Source organism: Tachypleus tridentatus, chromosome 1 (assembly GCF_004210375.1).
Source record: "Tachypleus tridentatus isolate NWPU-2018 chromosome 1, ASM421037v1, whole genome shotgun sequence".
Lineage (NCBI taxonomy): Eukaryota > Metazoa > Arthropoda > Merostomata > Xiphosura > Limulidae > Tachypleus > Tachypleus tridentatus.
This window is the reverse complement of record NC_134825.1, coordinates 35,070,039-35,090,717: the sequence shown is the minus strand read 5'-3', so window position 1 is coordinate 35,090,717 and position 20,679 is coordinate 35,070,039. Positions and strand designations below refer to the sequence as shown.

Sequence of the window (20,679 nt, the reverse complement as noted above, 5' to 3'; positions counted from 1 at the left end):
GTTATTGTCTTTAAGAACATCATTCAGTTAATACAATGCCTTAAACAAGAATGTTGACCAATTAAGGCTAGCATTGACCAAATGATCTCAAGTGAAGTGTTGACCAATGTTCATATAGGACTGAATGAAGATTTTAATAAAAATTAGGAAGAAAATACTACATCTAAATAATAATATTCACATTTTTTAAAATTCTCAATTTGTTTGCAGCTAAATGAAACACTAAAATGAGCTGCTTAGTGTCTCCAAACGTAGTGTTTAGTGAAGTACTAATATTTGTTAGATACGAATTCTTATCTAAATAAATAATGAATGACACTCTTTTAAAACAATTCTATCAGAAACACTAACTTTTCAGCGTCCTTCCTAAGCACTTGGGCTATGTACAGGTACCTTGAACTATGTATGTTGAAGTTGTTAATAAACTGTATCGTAAATTTGAGGTATTCAGTTCGCATCCCTTTTACATAAAATCGCGCTAGGTATTTAGGGGCAGAGGATAAGGATAACAGTGATGGCTCCCTAGAGGTACAACGGTATGTCTACGAACTTACAGTGCTAGAAACTGAGTTTAAATATCCATGTTGGGTAAAGCAAATATAGCCCATTATTTTGCTTTATGCTAAACTACAAACAACAACAACAAAAAAGAGTGATGACTGGTGAAGTACCAGTATCCAGTCATACAAAAGTAGCCCAAATGTTTTTCTTGAGTACTGTTGACGAACTGCCTTCCCTTCAGTTTGTTAGTTCCTAATGAGGCATGGATAACATACAGCTCAGGTGGTTAAGGCGCTTGACTAGAAATCTGATGGTCACGAGTTGGAATCCAAGTCGCACCAAACATGCTTGCCCTTTCATCCGTGAAGGCGATATGATGTGGCAGTCAATCCTATTATTCGTTGGTAAAAGAAAAGGCCAAGTGTTGGCGGTGGGCGGTGATGACTAACTGCCTTCCTTCTAGTCTTACACTGTTAATTTAGGGATAGATAGCCTTTGTGTAGCTTTGCGCGAAATTGAAACACATACAGCCCATTTTTTAACTTCATGCTGTATCACAAACAAACAAGTACCAGTAGTAGAACATTCCTGTGTCTTTAAGAATTTGAAACAGGTGCTAAAGGTCGATCTCTTAAAATCATGTTGTCTCATTTTTTAAACTATATTACATCAATTTGTATTCGCCTTGCAAAATACTCTGTAAAAGAGGTTACCAAATCGAGAAAAAATAATTCGATGCTTTAAGTTGCTGTATGATATTTACTGATTAGTTGTATTCAGAATAACGCCACATTATATTATCTGCTGTGTTCACCATGTGAAACTATACAGCGGATTTAAACATTGTAAGTCCATAAACTTATTGCTGTTCTACCTGGAGATATTATTCACTGACAAATTAATATTCAGTACAGTTCAGCCAGTTTCACCTACATTCATGAAATGAATGCTGAAATAGGACTTTCATTAAAAGATTCGATTTGAACTGTAACTATAGTAACGAAATGTTTGTTTACAGCAGAACTTCGAAGATTGTTAAGGTTGTTAATGGAATCGTGGATTAACTGTTTGCACATGAGAGAAACTTCCATAAATATATTATTTTGTTACAAACATTATAAATGGTAATATTTAGGGTTTTATATGTACACATGAACATAAAGCATTCACGAATGGAAAAGTTCCTTGACACTTAATATCGATTAACGTGTTTAATAACCATGACAACAACTACTTAAGGCGTTGTCTCGAGAAACACTGGTTTTGCTCACTCCCCCTGGACTATTGTGAGAGACATCAAACAAGGTTATTTGTATATACGATGATAAATCGCTTGTTTTCTTTCCCCACCAACTAAAAACAGACATAACAAAGCAGCCGTAACAACGTAGACAACGTTGAGGTTGTATTCTTTGCTTACTTCAATTAGACAAATTCGTGAAAAACTTCGTATTCCAACATCCCCTCCCAAAACAACAACGCCAAATAGAAGTGTGGTATTACAAGTATATCTACTGTTAGAGGTGAGCTTCAGGTAACAGTTACTTTAATATTCAAAAAATAAAGTTAATAACTAAAAGTTTTTAAAGCTTGGTACGCTCTTGTTCTGAGTATTTTTAATTAAAGCTTTTATATGTGCATTTCACAAGATAGTTCAGACATTCATTATCTGGAAGACCCTCTATCATTGTAAAACAATTGCATTCTTAAATTATAGAATGCATTAGCTTACATAATCTCTGCTACTTTTCTATGGAAAAATAAACTATACTGAAATAGAATTCGTTTCACCTTAAATTGTGATCTGTTCTAAGATTGTTAACTTGTGCCGATTGTTTTTCGACCAGGTATTCTTGTTTCAAGTTCTTAGGTAAACAGTTTCTTAAGAAAATGTTACCTTTCTAATAATACATCAATCTAAGTGATATATTTCAGTACTGTAACATCTTTATGATTTACAGCTGCTTTGTAGTTAAACTCAAATTTGGTCAAGGCGTGGACCACAGAAATGGGACAGAAGTATGAGAACGAGTAGAAAATATAAACAGTATATCATACAAACACAGTAATTAGTTAAATATTATTGTAATTTTAACATTTCTTTTCAGACAAATGTTTCTATTATGGTGTTAGGTTGTATTATATTTGTTAGAATGAAGTAGCAAATTGATCAGAGCTGCAATATGAAGACAGTAAACTGAATTACTGCTAATAATAAACCTCTACTACGTCTTATAAAGGGCCTGGCATGGCCTAGCGCGAAAGGCGTGCGACTCATAATCCGAGGGTCGCGGGTTCGTGCCCGCGTCGCGCCAAACATGCTCGCCCTCCAAGCCGTGGGGGCGTTATAATGTGACGGTCAATCCCACTATTTGTTGGTAAAGGTGTAGACCAAGAGCTGACGGTGGGTGGTAATGACTAGCTGCCTTCCCTCTAGTCTTACACTGCTAAATTTAGGACGGCTCGGTGCAGTTGACTAACAACCTACTCACTTAAAAACTTGTTGAAAAATCCGCAAGCGATTGCGGCCCTATGTTCTTAGATGGAATGTAATGGTGATAACAAACTAACTAACGTCTTATAAAGTGAAACATTATTTTACGTTATTATTCCAAGAATACGATATGATTTCCGTACTTCTGTATCCGAGTTTTCAATCGAATTCTTGAAAAGATTGATATTCCAGTACAGTTCATGACAGACATCTTATCCACTGAATTAGTGTAATATTTATATATATGTATTGTTTCATACGTGTTGAGCAACACATTATTTGATTATTTATTTAAAATCTTAGAGAACATTGTAGTTTTTCATTTGGCCAGTCTACCATCATCTCTGAGAGTCAGGAAGATATGTTTTATGAGTCGTTTCCCGATTATAGCTTTCTAGTTTTCTGTATGCCCAGATGATCTTCAGAGCTCTTCGGCAGCGACATCCACGACAGAGCAGCCGTTTATAGGATCCACTTTGCTCACGCCACATAAGGAGGTGGCTGGAAAAGGTGCCCTAAACATAGTCTGCTTCGTTTCATCTGCCTTGGATAACTGCGTCCGACAGTCTTACACTGCTAAACTAGGGACGACTAGCGCAGATAGCCTTCGAGTAGCTTTGCGCGAAATTCAAAAACAAAATAAAATGAGCCATTCGTTATTTGATATAGTTACTTGCAACTAGATTCAAATGCAATAAAACCTGTCTAAGGCGGAATCGCACGGGACCGAGTAATATTTCCGGCTTAAGCAGGCTTTTCGGGCTTAGACAGTGATCATGCATTTCCTTAATTATATATAATGTTTGAGCGAAACATTATACTTCCTTGACTCAAAGGAAGTAAGATGTTTGTGAATAAAGTTATTATTCTGTTTATGCTATATGTATTACAATAAGAATACACATTCAAAATATACATAAGTACACAAAATCTTAATCAAATTTATTTGAAGAAATTGCACAATTTCAACAGTTTCATTTTTTAATGGACTTTTTCATGCGGTTAAAAGAAAATGCCAATTATACAGCCTTTTCATGAAGTTCAATTTCCCCCTTTTTTTGCATACAATTTGATAGCGATAATAAAACTTAACACTTGAGATGAAGTAGGAATTTCTATTTCCTCACTATCTTTTCCATTTTGTTAATCTTCTAAATTTCTTATACTGTTACCATCTTGCGATTCTATTATACATTTTAAATCAATTTTATCAGTTTCTATCAAAACATTTCTGTCAACGTTCACAGAATCACCTGCATCATTCTTCTCAATCAGAGTTTGGATTTCACTATAATCGTCATAACAAACAACTTATCCACAATCTCCGCCATTATCAAAAATAAAACAACAGTTTCGAAATCACTTTATTACGCATTTGATTGAATGACTTAAAAATTTAATTGCATCTAACACGTCAATTTTCATGGCCACTTCAGATGAACTCTTACATTCGCTCATGTTTTCAGCAACATGCTGAAACATCAATTTTCTGTATTTCAATTTTATACATTGTATAATTCCATTATCTAGTGGCTGTAGAACTGATGTTGTACATGGAGGTAGGAGGACTAAACGAACATTTGAAATTTGAACTTTTGGATGGCAAATTTAATTATCTACTAGAAGTAGAATATTTCTATTTTTTGTTCCATTCTTTTGTTTAATTCGTTCAAAAAATAATCTTATATAGCACTTGTCATTAACGCTTCATTATTCGATATCCACAGGAAGTTGATTCTTCCTTAAATTTTTGAAACAGCGCGAATTTTCACTTCTACCTATTACCGATGTTTCTCCAGTTTTCCATCAGTAAATGCAACCGAAAGTATGTGTGTGTGTGTGTTTTCTTATAGCAAAGCCACATCGGTCTATCTGCTGAGCCCACCGAAGGAAATCGAACTCCTAACTTTAGCGTTGTAAATCCGTGGACAATTGCAACCTCCCAAATAATGAAAGCAGAAAAAAAAACAAAATATATTTAACCAATACTTACTGTAACAAAATGTCCGAGAATTTATTAATATTTAAAGAAATTATTAAATAAATAAGAAATTAATACTTAATCAGAAACATTTTTTCCGCCTTACTCAGATTCTAATCCTATTTGTTGATAGATGAGGTAGGTAAAAGATAGTTTTCCATCCACGTTACGCAGGTTTTATAAGAGAAATATTAAGATAACGCTGCAAAATTCTGATATTTTCCGGCTGGTACAGGTTTCCGTTCTATATACAATTTGTCCCTCGCTAGTACAGCGATATATCTACGGATTTACAATGCTAAAATCAGGGGTTCGATTCCCCTCCGTGGGCTCAGCAAATAGCCCGATGTGGCTTTGCTATAAGAAAAACACACACACATATACAATTTCCAGCTTAGACAGGTTTCACTGCAGTTCACCTGAAAAAGATTTTCATGTTATATATTAAAATACTAATTTTGCTTTACAGTTTTACATTTAATTTGCACAATCTTATGAACCTCATAAATAAATGTGAAAAAAATTAAGGTAAATGTTTAAAATTTATTCACCATTTTCTTTACAAATCATTAACTTTATCTATTATCATCAACATGCAGTGTACTGAATTGTTTAAAATTATGAAACAGAAATACGTATATATTTTAAACTTTTTTATTGAATTTGTATGTATATATATATATATATAATTTCAATGTTTCATTTTATTCTCCTGTTTTTCTTCGAGTCAACAACATTAATCAGTGTCTGTAGGCTACGTAACGTTTAATTTCCATTATTAGTTTTAAACCTATGGCATAATGTTTTTACACTCATAAGTTTGCTAAACCTGTTTTAGCAATTTAAGGCACAGGATAGTCTTAAAAATAACTTAAACCTTGAAATATAAACATTAAAACACAAATAATACATAATTAAGTAAAATATAAAACTTTAAACCTAACTGTCTCTTCAACTAATACGTGTAAGGTGAGAGAAAAGTTCCAAGTGCTACTGACTACATTTACGCTGTCAACAGTGAACTTACCGTCATCACAATATATTTCAAAGCGGATACGTACCAGATGGTTTTTATTACAGTAACGACATTCAACAGGAAAACCTACCCTTTTTATTGTTTATAAACATGTCATTCAACTTAAAACAGTTGCTGAGCAACCCAGCTTTTTCTTTGCAAGTGGGAGTGAAATAATTTGAATTAAAAATATCTTTAACAATTTATTTTCGAGGCGAGTTCTAGGAATTTCTCTGTATATTTAAATTATTAAAAGAAACAGTTTTTAACTTACTTCGTCGTTTTTTCATGTAATAAAATCTACAGTTCAGTTGCAAAAGAAAGTCAAACATCAAGTTTTTAATTATTGTTTAGCTATTTATTTTAAAACAAAGGTGTAAAAACTTAAATAATATGACTGAATCATAAAACACTAATTTGATAAAAATACACTGAGAGCAAACTGGTTTAATTAAAGTTGATGTGGCCTGGCATGGCCAAGGGTGTTAAGGCGTGCGACTTGTAATCTGAGGGTCGCGGGTTCGCATCCCCGTCGCGCCAAACATGCTCGCCCTTTCAGCCGTGGGGGCTTTATAACGTGACGGTCAGTCCCACTATTCGTTGATAAAAGAGTAGCCCAAGAGCTGGCAGTGGGTAGTGAAGACTAACTGCTTTCCCTCTAGTCTTACACTGCTAAATTAGGGACGGCTAGCACAGATAGTCCTCGTGTAGCTTTGCACGAAATTCCAAAACAAACAAAATTACATCTAAATATAGCTCACTAACACTTTGTGACATGCTCAGAAAGGGATTTTAAAGTCTTACCAGAAATAATAAGGTTACGATCTGAGATAATAATACAGTGATCAATATTAGAGCTGTCAAATATGAAAAGATAGAAAAGTAATCAGATTACTGGGACATTTTGGAAAAAAAAAAAACTAGTAACAATTGTTATACCAAAAACAACAGATATAATCCTGGTAACTTCTACTCCACTACTTGTTAAGCTGTATTGACAAATTTATGGGAAAATATGCTCAATTGACTTTTACATTTCTGTAAAGCAAATTTCCGAAATATGTAAAACAAACAAATAGACCATCTCACAAGATTAACGATCAAACCACCATAGGAGTATTATTAGAAGTCAATAAAGCTTTTGACAATGTATGGCACAATGCTATCAAGTATAAGCTGAAACTTGAATATTAATGAGACCATATTCAAATAGATGTCAAACTTCTGTTCCGATAGGAAAGCCTAAGTCAAAGTAGTGTTTTCCAAATCATTTAATATTACCTTAAGGATTACTTATTTCATCACTCCTACACATAATTTTGGTAATTGACATGCTGAGAAGAGCAAACAATTTTCATGTTTTTTTTCTCTTCCTTCAAACACAATTTCTGCCACCTTTAGGTTGTTTGTCTCTTTCATCAAATTACTGACGTCGATTTTAGACCCAGCTGTTTAAAAATAATGATGATGATGGAGTTTTTGTTATCTGTGGTGTTTTGAGTAAGTTTTACTTTACCATAGAATAACCTTAATTAATATAATAATACGAATAATATTATGACTTTTCGTTTTTAATTGTTTCAAGCCACATTACAGTTTTATCAGCAATAGTGTAGAGCTAAGTTTAGAATATAGGAGTGAAAATTATAATAATGTCCTCTTATGCTTTCCTTCACAGTGAGCTATCAAAGTTATTATTTAAAATCATTATAGCGTTTATTAATCAATTAGAAGTTCAAAAATTCGTATTTAATGTACACTATTTAAATCAGATTGTTGGTTGAGAGGTTAGCACACAGGAACTCCTAAAAAAGCTGTAATGTTTTCAAACTAAACTCAAAACAGAAGAAGAATAGTCAATTTTTCGAAATCACTTTAGTTTTGGGTCTAGTATGAGGACATTTAAAGCACCAGTTTATGCAAATTTAGTAAAGTTTCAGCTAATGTAAAAACAAACAAACAAACAAAAAACTTCACTTTATACAATTTAGGACACTATTCCCTCATGACCAATGTTCAAAAGTTCAGTTTAAAAAGTTACTTGATTTAATAACACGAATCAGGAGTCAGTGAAGGATGGTGTAGATGTGGAACGCTGTGACCCACACCTCACTTAATTTGTATTTTTTTGTCTTTGATTATTTTATTCCTCTTCATGTAACATCGACGAACGGAAGTTAAGACTGATAGACGGCGTATCCTCAACGCAATTGGGTCCTACTTCTGCAGTAACATCCAAAACCTAGGGTACATTTTATATCACACATTAAAGCATCCTGGGAACCCTTTTGATTAATGCAGCGTTTTTAAGTTTTGTTTGGGCTAATTTTTGTTTATTACAAGTTGTCATTAGTCAAGGGTTGAATTTACTATTTTTAACGTAATCCTTACTTTCTATTTTATTTTATTTTACTTGACTGTTTAGTATTAATATTCCATATTTATATAAAGTTTTAGTTGAAATAAGCGATCTAATGCGTTAATTCATAGCTATCCGTTTTTATTAACAGTACATACAATAATATTACTTATTAAGCATTTGTAACACTTAATATTTGTATTTGTAAAACATTGGTTACATTATTAATTATAATAGACGACTGTAACATCTTTCTTTATCACATCCATTAAGTCATTTTGTAACCGTCTGAATGACCTAAACATATATATTAAATTCCAAAGCTGGCAAGTGAGGACATAAATATGTTCCAAAATAAAATTGAAGAATGATGTTGGACATGATATAAAATCTACAACATGCACATTATGAGCAGAAGAGATATTTAAAAAACAACAATTTTATAGTTTCAACATTAGCCCCGTTATGCGCAAACACGAGATCAAAACTTTCCATGAATATATTTATCATTTCAGATTCACGTTATGACGGAGTTCAGTGGTGAGTGAAAGCTCTAAAGTTAAAAACTACAGATTTTTTCAGACTTTATACGATATGATTCTGTGTGTGGTGGTATAATAAGTGGTTTTAGTGGTATTTCTAAATTACCTTCTTTCTCTATTCTAACGTCTAAAAAAGTAATACAATTATTTTTTGTAATTTGACAAAGAAACTGAACTTATTTTTACTATTTAAATCACTAAAAAATACTTATAGTTTACTATTTCCATGTCATTTCATTAAGAATGTGTTATCTATCCAAACTTTTAGTTTATACTTAGCCGTTAATTAAAGCTTCATTTTTAAAATTATCATTATAAATGTTACTTAACAATGGTGACATTGGGATTCCATAAAAATATTTTTTGTATTTTAATTTCCGTTGACTCTAAAAAATTGATTTTCTGCTCACACTTTTGTTAATTTCAGTATGTGGCCCGGCATGGCCAGGTGGGCTTTCGACTCGTAATCTGAGGGTCGCGAGTTCGAATCCCCGTCGCACCAAACGTGTTCGCTCTATCCGCCGTCAATCCCACTATTCGTTGGTAAAAGAATAGCCCAAGAGTTGGCAGTGGGTGGCGATGACTAGCTGCCTTACCTCTAGTTTTACACTGCTAAATTAAGGATGGCTAGCGCAGATAGCCCTTGAGTCGCTTTGCGTGCAATTCAAACAAATTTCAATAAGTCCACAACTTCGACCACTGGAATTCTGTATTCTAAAAATTCAATGTCAAAACTTCTCATCGCGTCTTCAAATACAGTTTAGCAAATAAAGATATTTTTAACTGACACAAGTACATCTTCCTTTTCTAATTTTATGTTTTTGATTTCCTCTACAAATTTAAAATTTTTTTACTGTAATTTGTTCTTATCTCTCAAGAAAGAATACTTTCGTATTATAAACTTGGCAGTTTAGTATTGTATAAATCTTTGGTACTAAAGATTTCTTCTCGTGTTTTTATAGTTCGGTTTGATTTACTTAAAAAAATCATAGCATTATATTCTGATAACTTTTACGTCATTACGACTTCTTACTTTAGTTAACTCGGTTATAATTTCTTCCTCACTACAATTTGTTGGCCCCGCATGGCCAAGCTTGTTAAGGCGTGCGACTCGTAATCTGAGGGTCGGGGATTCGCATCCCGGTCGCGCCAAACATGCTCGCCCTTTCAGCCGTGGGGGCGTTATAATGTGACGGTCAGTCCCACTATTCGTTGGTAAAAGAATAGCCCAAGAGTTGGCGGTGGGTGGTGATGACTAGCTGCCTTCCCTCTAGTCTTACACTGCTAAATTAGGAACGGCTAGCACAGATAGCCCTCGTGTAGCGTTGCGCAAAATTCAAAACAAAACAAACCATACGCATATTCAAAGCCTTTTTCTAACACTTTTTGTTGCTTTGTAATTAGCGTTACATCTGAATTCCTCACTACTTTGGGATTTTATGGAATATTCTTGTATTTTTTAGTAATGTTTTTAACTTACTGTGATCTTATTTTTGTTTTTATATCAACATATTATATTTCTGAATCCATGTTGAGTTTCACATTCTGCACTAACTTTAACGCACACTTCCGATAAGTAGGTCAACGCTTGATGCATTTCCACCAAGAAATCGACCTTCAATTTTTCCTCCTATTTTTTACACAGTGTACGTCAGCACGCTGGTCGTACACTGATTGGTTGACGCACCATACACATGAACATAGAGTACATAGCCTAAGAGCTTGGACAAAAGTGAGCTCATAAGTTCGAGGTTTTCTGTCTGGCGGTTTGAGGTAATTTCCTTACGTTATATTTAACTCAGAACAAAGCATGCACGTTTAACATAATTTAATAATTCTATTAGTTCAGTCTTTATTAAATGAACAAAAAGATAATTTTCATTTTCAATGTACATTCACATTAAGTTAGTAAAGCTTGTTTTATTCACTTGTAGTTTTTGTTTTGCTCTGAAAGGTTCCCAGGTTTTTATCACGTTGGTATATGTAGTTTTTACTGCCGCTGTGTACCTGTAGTTACGCTGCTCTCACGAAGAAAGATTACAGGAGTAAAACGTTGTGCAATAAAACAGTTGCTTAAGTAGGAAGCTGAACAAAATGTGTAGCTTTAATTATCCAAATGTCTTTTTTACAAAAATAATATGATTAATAAACGAAATAAAATTCAAATCAATAATCTAGTCTTGTGTCAACCTTACTGATATATTTTACTCAAGATAAGTTACAGTGTAGAGAGAAATAGGGTATTACCAAGACCACGTATAGTTACATACATACGTTTTGTAAATTAGTTGAACTACAATGGTTTATTTAGTCGTTAAGTTAGTATTTGTACTTCTAAAGATTTTCTTCATAATGTTAATGTTTGTTAAGAAAAATGTCATCTGTGAACTTTATGTTTGGTAGATACATATGTTTTTTGAGCCTAACAACAGTTGAAGTATAAAAAATAACTTGTACGTTATAAAAACAACCTTGAAAGGTAGGTTTACTTATACAAACCTGGCGACGTAAAGGTTTTGTTATTATTTTCTTTGATTGAAAAAAGAAGAAAAAATCCGGTATGTCATCTAATGATAGCGGGAGTAAACCCCATACATCTGGAAAGAAACCTAATGAACACCGTCCAGGATGTCACGATGAAGATACAAATAACACCACCAGTGAGAGTCACCACTATCATGATCAGCATCATGACGACCAAGAATTTCATTGGTTGTATGATATAACTCAGAAAGGAACCATGACTCCAGAGGATTCGTGCAAGATGTATGACCAACATGCAGATGATTATGAGAAGGTATGTTATTGGTAGTTATAGTTTCAGCTATAATATAGAAAGAGCTAGAACATGTATTCCATTTAATTAGCTTATATAAGGTTAGACGATTTATGTTGTGTTTTGTGATTAACAAATTGTATCATTACATTGCTATGTATTAAATGTACTTATGTGGTATTCTCGGAAGTATTTTGTTTTAAGGGTAAATAAAATTAAACTTAAGAGTTTCCTGCTTTTTAAGTTAATATATCTTGCTGTGTTGTAACCTACATGTTGGATAATTCTTCTCGTAATTCATGATATATATGTACGTTTTACTAACGTTACAACAATACAAACTGTGACGTTAAGCGCCCTTTATGTGAGGTCATTTTAGTCTCTACTGACCCAAAGACAGACAATACATTACAGTGAATCCTCCAAATACCTACAACTATCGTTTGGAGAAATCAATCAAATGAAATATTTTTGTACGCACTCAAACAGCAGTAGGAGGGTATTACGCTGTATTGTGACCGAAAGCAATGCCACATTTCCTTCACATTTGCTCCCTAGTGGCTAAGCGATACAATTTAGGACACATACGATAAAACACCGGGTTTGACATCTGTGGTGAGTACTGAGCAGATAACCCTATTGTACCTGTGTATTTACACTCAAAAAACGAAATAAACCCTTATTTTTACAGTTTTTGACAGCAAATATGTTTATATTTATTGCAGGAACATTGCGTTCATAAAAAAATTCGCAAAATATTTGTTTTTACGTATCAATTTTCATATTGTTTTCAAATCTCTATATTATGTTTTTGACAAGAACTTTTTACCTTATCGACTACAAGTAAAAATATTTCTCTCACATGTTTCTTACTTCCTTATATTATCATTTCTCAACACTAACCCACCCGCTAATACAGCGGTATGTCTACGATTTACAACACTAAAATTAGGTGCTCGATTTCCCTCGGTGGGCTTAGGAGATAGCTCGATGTGGCTTTGCAATAAGAAAACACACACACACCACACACACTCACAACACTAAACGAAACACCCAGATTTATATGCAAAAACGGCTCGTTTGGGTTGAGAAAATATTTTACATAGAAGAGCGAACAACGTTTCGACCTTCTTCGGTCATCGTCAGGTAACTGACCGGAAGCCTTATAAGCCTTGCTTATACAACAACTTAAACCCAAAATAAACCAATATAAAGGAACGCCTTTATACCTATATTAATAAAATAAATAAAATTATATATTCAAACATCTAATACCGCCCTCTACATTTCGACACACAGTTACACAACCCCTTTCAAACATGTGGTCAGCTTCCGGTCAGTTACCTCTTTCTTTGTGAACCTGACGATGACCGAAGAAGGTCGAAACGTTGTTCGCTCTTCTATCTAAAAGTGTTTTCTCAGCCCAAACGAGCCGTTTTTGCATATAAAAATATTAGCCTTGATTGTAAGGATGAAAAGATCAAATTCTACTCCAGGCTTTAAGAAATATTTTCTTTGTATATGTGTATGTGTCTTCTTATAACAAAGCCACATCGGACTATCTGCTGAGCCCACCGAAGGGAATCGAACTCCTGATTTTAGCATAGTAAATCCATAGCCTTTTCGCTGTACTAGCGGGGAGCATATGTGTGCATCTACACTGCTGGCCAAAATCTTAAGGGCAATGAACATAAAGAAAAAATATGCATTTTGCGTTGTTAGATCCAACTACTTATTTGAGTAGGGCCCGGCATGGCCTAGCGCGTAAGGCGTGCGACTCGTAATCCAAGGGTCGCGGGTTCGCGCCCGCGTCGCGCTAAACATGCTCGCCCTCCCAGCCGTGGGGGTGTATAATGTGACGGTCAATCCCACTATTCGTTGGTAAAGAGTAGCCCAAGAGTTGGCGGTGGGTGGTGATGACTAGCTGCCTTCCCTCTAGTCTTACACTGCTAAATTAGGGACGGCTAGCACAGATAGCCCTCGAGTAGCTTTGTGCGAAATTTCCAAACAAACAAACAAACAAAATATTTGAGTAGAGCTTCAAAAGATGAAAATAAGAAAAGGGAAAGTAAATATAAAAAAAAATTAGTATTTAATTGGAAAAATGTGAACACCATGAAATTAGCCTAAATACTCGCTGGTCAAAATTTAATATCATACCAAAAAGAAGTCATAACAGGGTAGGAAATGCTCAACAAGAGGTCTCGGTAGTGAGTTGCACGGCCGTCATTGCGAATAATCTCAAACATTCGCTTTGGCATGGTCGATATAAGCGTTTGCAGAAGGCTGGCTGGAATGTTATTCCAAGTGGTGAAGATTGTTTCATGAAGATCATGTACTGTTTGGAATTGGCGTCCATTTCTATAGACTTCTCCTGCCATCCACTCCACATTTTCAATAGGGTTCAGTTCGGGCGAACAGGCTGGATGGTCCAAAAGAATCACGTTATTCGCCATGAAAAAGGCATTTGTCCTGCAGGCGTTGTGGATTGCAGTGTTGTCCTGCTGAAAGATCCAGTCATTTCCACACAAGCGAGAGCCTCAGTCAATAAGAATGTTCTCTCCAACATGCTAATGTAGCCAGCTGCTGTTTAATGCCCCTGTATAACCTGAAGTTCCATTGTTCCATGGAAGGAGAAAGCACCCAGATCATGATTGAGCCTCCTCCACTGTGTCGTGTAGAAAATGTCTCAGGTGGGATATCCTTATCATGCCAGTAACGTTGGAAGCCATCTGGACCCTCCAGATTAAATTTTTTCTCATCAGAGAACAAAACTTTCGTCCACTTTTCTACGTCCCATGTTTGGTGCTTCTCAGCAAAGTTTAACCGAGCTGTTTCGTGGTGTTGAAGGAGACGTGACCTTTCAAGACGTTTACGATTTTTAATGCTATTCTCTCGTAGTTGTCGTCTTATTGTTCTTGAGCTGCATTCTGCGTCCGTAAGGCCCTTAATCTGGTTCGACGATCGGCTGGTGTCAACGCCGGCGAAATATTCTTGAGCCGACCACATGAAATTCTCGTACTGTATCTCTGAGGATCTTCTAAGAAACTTGCAACAGCAGTTTTACGACGCCCAATCTCACCAGCGATGGCACGTTGAAAAAGACCTTGCTTTTGTAGCTCGACAATTCTGCCACGTTCAAACTTTGTCATGTTTTTACTCAATGTATCACAGAAGATGTCAGTGAGAGATGTTCACAACGCTAATGCTTGAACACAAATGACTAAATTTCGTTACATGTTTACAGATTAACGATTCGTTTGAGTATGGTCTTAAACTTTTGATCAGCTAGTATTTAGGCTAATTTCATAGTGTTCACATTTTCTCAATTAAATGCTAAAAACGTTTTTATTTTTATTTTCACTTTTATTTTTATCTTTCGACGCTTTACTAAAATACGTTGTGAGTCCAACAACGTAAAATTCATGTTCATTGGCCTTAAGATTTTGATCAGCAGTGTATATTTAGGTGTTTAGGCCTAGCATCACCAGTTGATTGGGGCGCTTGACTCCACTCGTAGTGTGAACGTCGAGGGTTCGAATCTCCGCTACACCAAATATGTTTGCCCTTTCAGCCATGGAGCTCTTATAATATAACAGTCAATCCAACTATACTTTGGTAAAATATTAACCCAAGAGTTGGCGGTGGATGGGGATGACTACTTACCTTTACTCTTGTTTTACACGGCTAAATTAGGGACGGTAAATGCAGATATCTCTTGTGTAGCTTTGCGTGAAATTTAGAAACACACAAACAATTTAGCTTTATGTACAAATTTCAAACAACTATAATTTAGAATTAAAACATACGGAGGTTCTTTTACTGTACGTATTTCAGAACGTCATAATTTTTGAAAGTAAACCACCATATAAATCAGATTTAGAGCTTATTTATTTAGTATGCTGTATGATCACTCTTGAAATACTAACTGAATTAAATAGATCTAAGGTACTCAACATCTGATCGGGAATGTCCACATAGTTTTCCAATTCTGATTTTGTCATCTGTGGCCCCAAATTCATTCAATATATATCCATAACTGCTTTGTCTCTTTCTTCATTAGAAATTGTGAATCGTAAATATTTTGTGCTTGAATGCAGAACAGTCATGTTAACCACAGACTAAAGAACATTTTATATATGTTTTAATAAATATGTAGAATGCCGTATAGTGTTCAACGTGAATATAAAAGCCAAAGCACTGTAATATATAAAAAAATTCCATAGTTTTCAGAGACAAACATATTGTCAGTTCTAACATTTGTACAACTCATTTTATTGAGCTACATTCAACCAAACAAGTGATTTGTAAGATGTTTAAATAAATAAGATATCATATTGTTATCATCACTGTATCACATTATGGACATCTTTTGATATGGTTTGGTGGTTAAGAAATTTTTGTTGCCGAATATTCTTGCTCTTTCAGTTACAGAGTAGTTGTAATATGACGGTGAATCCCACTATTTGTTTATACATTTTTATGAATAGGTCGTGAGTGTTATTGGCAAGCTGTCTTCCTTCTAGTCTATCACTGCTAAATTGGGGACAACTAGCGTTGACAGCCATCGTGTGAAATAACAAGAAATTCAAATCAAACATCTTTTGCACAAGATGATGGCGACAGTAGTTTCTAATTTATATATATAATATTTATCTATTTGACTCCATCTGTAAAATTTCGAAGCCTTTCTATAATGATCTAACTAAACAGATAACGTAACAACGTTTTCTACAATGAATAACTGTTTAATATATCCTTAAGATCAAAATTTAGTTTACTGTTACGATAGTCAGAACACTAATTAATTTTTTTGTTTCAGCTGGTAAACAAATACGACTTTCATCATTTAAATTTTGCTGTGAATGATATGATGGAGGTCGTGAAAGACAAAAATGGCAGAATATTGGACATTGGGGCTGGGTCAGGAGCCAATGGAAAACTGGTATTTATACCGATTATTTTTGTTGTATTACAGTCGTTTTTAATTTTTACAGAAATAATATTAACTATATAAAGTATTTGGTTTTATTATAATTGTATAAAGAAAGGTGAAATATATTTGCCATAACTTTAGGATTTGGGTTTCAAAACCAAAGAGCAAAGTTGAACTATTCAAAATCCTTTCTTTATAAACCTTACTATCTGGGTTCTACAATATTTTAATAGTTTTTTTTTCTATTCTATACAATACAAGTCAAAACATAACTTTTATTCTTATATGAAATTATATGTATACATATGTACGTACATTAATTTATAAATAAGTTGGCAGTTTTGATATGCTGAATGGGTAGTTCAATATAGAATAATGGACGTATCTAAAGCCAAATGGAAATTATGAATAGATAAGAGTTTCAATATGAAACCAAAACATTATAGACTGAAAGTTAGTGGAGAGAAAAAAAAAAGTCTAAAGACATCAGACGGAGTTACTATTTCATAGACTTTTTAAAATAATTTTATTAAAAGTAAAATCAGTATAACTACATATTCACTATATTTCTATGATATTGTTCAATTGTTTTTGAAAGGATACAAAGGTGTATTCAAATTTCCAACTTACGCTGCTTTCAGCTAAAACAACGTGGATACAGTAACATTGATGCCTTGGATGGAAGTAAAGAAATGCTGAAAATAGCCAAAACTAAAAATGTATACAATAATTTAATCCATCTTATTTTGAAGGATGGAGTCCGCATCCCTAATGTTGAAAATGGTATGTTCTAAAGTTATAATGTTTTAAAATTTAACAATATAAGAATTCAGATCAATTGTATGCTTTGGAATTGTAGCATGCACAAAATTATTGTCGGGATTTGCTACACTGGAAATATAATTTTTGTTTCATTAGCACCTTTGTCTTTTAATCACTTTATACCATTCAAATGTTTTCAGTAACAAACATACAAGTAACTGGTAAAAGCTAAGTAATCATTATAATACAGACATTCACATAGTCCCGTATACATATCTACTAATGTGTTTTGTTTTTTACCCTTTTTAACATGTTACTCTTCGCACTATCTGTTAATCTAAAGTACCTTATGTCAAGCGTGAAAACTGGCAAGAAGTGTAAATTCAATCTGTTCTTCAACTTTATGGTAACCAACAGATTAAACCCTGGTGAACTTCTGTAATATCAGTTTAATGTGGTGTATATTTTAGTATTTGTTGAATAGCATTGTTATGTTTAGTGTCATTAAGTGTGATAAGATGATAACGAGACAACTTCTACATATTACAGACACCTACGGTGCTGTTGTAATGAGTGGAGTATTTTGTCCGAACCATTGTGACTCTGCAATTTTTCCCGAGTTGATTCGTGTTGTCAAACCAGGTAAGCTTAGATAACAGTACGTAGGGATAGTAGTCAGTATTTTTTTATTGCAGTTTCTGTCATTTAAAAGCAATTAGAGATACTTTGCTTCATGTATATTTCTGTTTTCTCAGTGCTTCTAACAATACTTTTTTATTTCCTAAGTGAAAGCTTTTTGTAGAAGAGAACGAAGTCAAGTGCCCCCACATTAAGGAAGTTAGGTTTAGCAATAAATATGACAGTTTTATATTGTTCTGGTAGTTCACATACTCCTGCAAATTTAGTATTTATACATGTTGTTTTGGTTTATTCCTTTTTAAGGAGGGTACATTTGTTGGGATATTATTGTTGGTCAGGAAGTAGACCAGGAGAAGTTTAACGCTGATGTAGAGAAGCTGTGTAAAGAAGAAAAGTGGAAGATACTCAATAAAAAAGTACACGAAGGATACTGTGGTGAAGAAAAATCTACCACAGTAGTTACCATAATGGAAGTACTGTGAGATGTGAATTGTTTGCACCAGAGATATGCATAAACGTGTGATTTCCGCACAAAGTAAATACTTTAAAATTATTCCTGAATAAAGAAGATGCAAGTTAATAATATAATTATTGTCATTAAACTACTTGTTGATATTTACACAGATCATATATTAAACATATTAGGTATAATTTACTTCATGCTGTAGAAAATAATTTCATTTATCTCATTTGTTTTACTTCTCTGGTTTGTTCTTCTGTTTGTTTTTCCATTATTGTATTGATTGACTGTTGATCGTATTAAATGACAATACTGCAACAGATTGGATACAGTCTCGATAATTAGTTAATTTTAAAACACTCTGCTGATTGAAACCAAATATAAATATATTAACACATAAAAATGGAAATCTCCAGATATGTATATATGTAGAGAGGCAATAGACAAATGTGGAAACAGTTGGGTACGTGATAGGCAAAAATTATGTGCAATGCAGGGACTATCATACAGGAGTGGCTCATTCATTATGTTAAGGCGTGCGACTCGTAATCTGAGGGTCGCGGGTTCGCATCCCCGTCGCGCCAAACATGCTTGCCCTTTCAGCCGTGGGGGCGTTATAATGTTGCGGTCAATCCCACTATTCGTTGATAAAAGAGTAGCCCAAGAGTTGGCGGTGGGTGGTGATGACTAGCTGCCTTCCCTCTAGTCTTACACTGCAAAATTAGGGACGGCTAGCACAGATAACCCTCGAGTAGCTTTGTGCGAAATTCAAAAAACAAACAAACATATATGGGATATTTTGGAACGACATCTGAGACAGCATTTTCCACTTCCATCAATTAGGCATCAGCTGATTGATTTTCTCGTCAGTGAGTATTGTAGTATTTCTCCTGCAGAATTCGAGATGTTGATAGACTCGATGGGACGACAACATGCAATCCGTAATGAGAGCATGCTGTGATTCAGCGCCCGAAAAAAGTGACTTTACATTAGTGCTTCCATTTACTGTATGAAAATTTGAGATAAAGCACAGAAATGTATGGGTAGTACGGCTCCATAAATACGCGACTTAGAGTTGTAGTCAGATTATTACGAATTCGAGGCTGGATCTCATCAGACTTTAATATTTTAACCTCATTGTTTTAGTCCATCCTGTTAGCTAAGGATTATTAACCTTCGATGGACTGGTATTTCGTTCAAATTTTCACACACTTGTATAAATTAAGCTGAAGTTTATTACCGTTTTAAGTTCCATTTCAACATGGGAGAGATTTGACTTCACGGTTATTCTGTATGGTAGTCTACCATATTGCACTGTGTTCATGTATAAGCTAACAGAGAAACATGAAAACGTTTTATGAATTATATCTTTAACCTGAAAGAAAGATTTAGGAAAAATTAAGTATATGTAATAATTACAAGTGTTTTAACTAAATATAATTGTTATTCAAATCTGATAGGAGGTAAATTTAGGAAGTAGCAAGTGTATGCATCAAATACAACTTCGAAATTCATGTCAGTTGATAAACACTGGTGAATCAATCTTTCATTGTTTATAAAGTAAAGTTAATCAAAGACTTAAGTTGTAACTGTTTATCAGCATGAAACACTCTGTATCTAGACTGGTAAAAGTGACATTTAAGGTGATCAACTTCAGTAATTTTCAAAAGCCTAAAAATGTAAAAAAGTCATCTTTCTAACGTAAATAATTCAGCACTGCAACAAAGATGTGATTAGCCAATAAAACACTTTGAATGTTGGTTATAAAATAAAGCAAAAATATTTCCTTAAATCATTTCTTTATCAATGAAATCATAATAGCACTAATAATATAGGAGGGTGTATTATAAGTCTGTATGTAGGGATGCCACTGATGACCTGTGTTAAAACAACACAAAAGTAATTTGAATTTCATACTCTACAAGTCATCAGAAGCTAGATATTGTTATCTTTCTAAAAGAGTCTCTCTGGATTTTGAGTATATGTCGCTTTTCAGCTATCTAGAGCGTCCTAAAGTCGTAATCCGGCAATTAGCCAAAATCGAGATTTCATACTTACGTTCATTAACATCTTTCTTCAACAGGCCCAGAGCCTACCTAGTTCTAGCAGTAAGTGTAATTTTATCATCACTCGATACCGTAAAACACTCCTCACAGCCTTTGACTGTTTATTTTATTATTGTTTTATGCATTATTTATAAAAAAAATTAAAAAT

General features: G+C 34.1%; 1 protein-coding gene across 3 annotated transcripts; it reads left to right on the top strand.

The window, feature by feature from the left end:
- Positions 1 to 1,812: 1,812 nt before the first annotated feature.
- On the top strand, positions 1,813 to 18,785 carry LOC143246076 (methyltransferase-like protein 27). Of its 3 annotated transcripts, none has more exons than XM_076492302.1 (6): positions 1,813 to 2,024; positions 11,438 to 11,689; positions 16,491 to 16,613; positions 17,246 to 17,387; positions 17,916 to 18,008; positions 18,309 to 18,785. In XM_076492302.1, the coding sequence occupies exons 2-6, from the start codon at positions 11,453 to 11,455 to the stop codon at positions 18,485 to 18,487; spliced, it is 774 nt and encodes a 257-aa protein (XP_076348417.1). In that variant the 5' UTR covers positions 1,813 to 2,024; positions 11,438 to 11,452; the 3' UTR covers positions 18,488 to 18,785. The 3 variants fall into 3 exon arrangements, with proteins under 3 accessions (XP_076348417.1, XP_076348411.1, XP_076348423.1); XM_076492296.1 differs by lacking the exon at positions 1,813 to 2,024 and adding an exon at positions 10,538 to 10,665; XM_076492308.1 differs by lacking the exon at positions 1,813 to 2,024 and adding an exon at positions 10,544 to 10,665 and having other exon boundaries at positions 11,441 to 11,689.
- Positions 18,786 to 20,679: the final 1,894 nt, after the last annotated feature.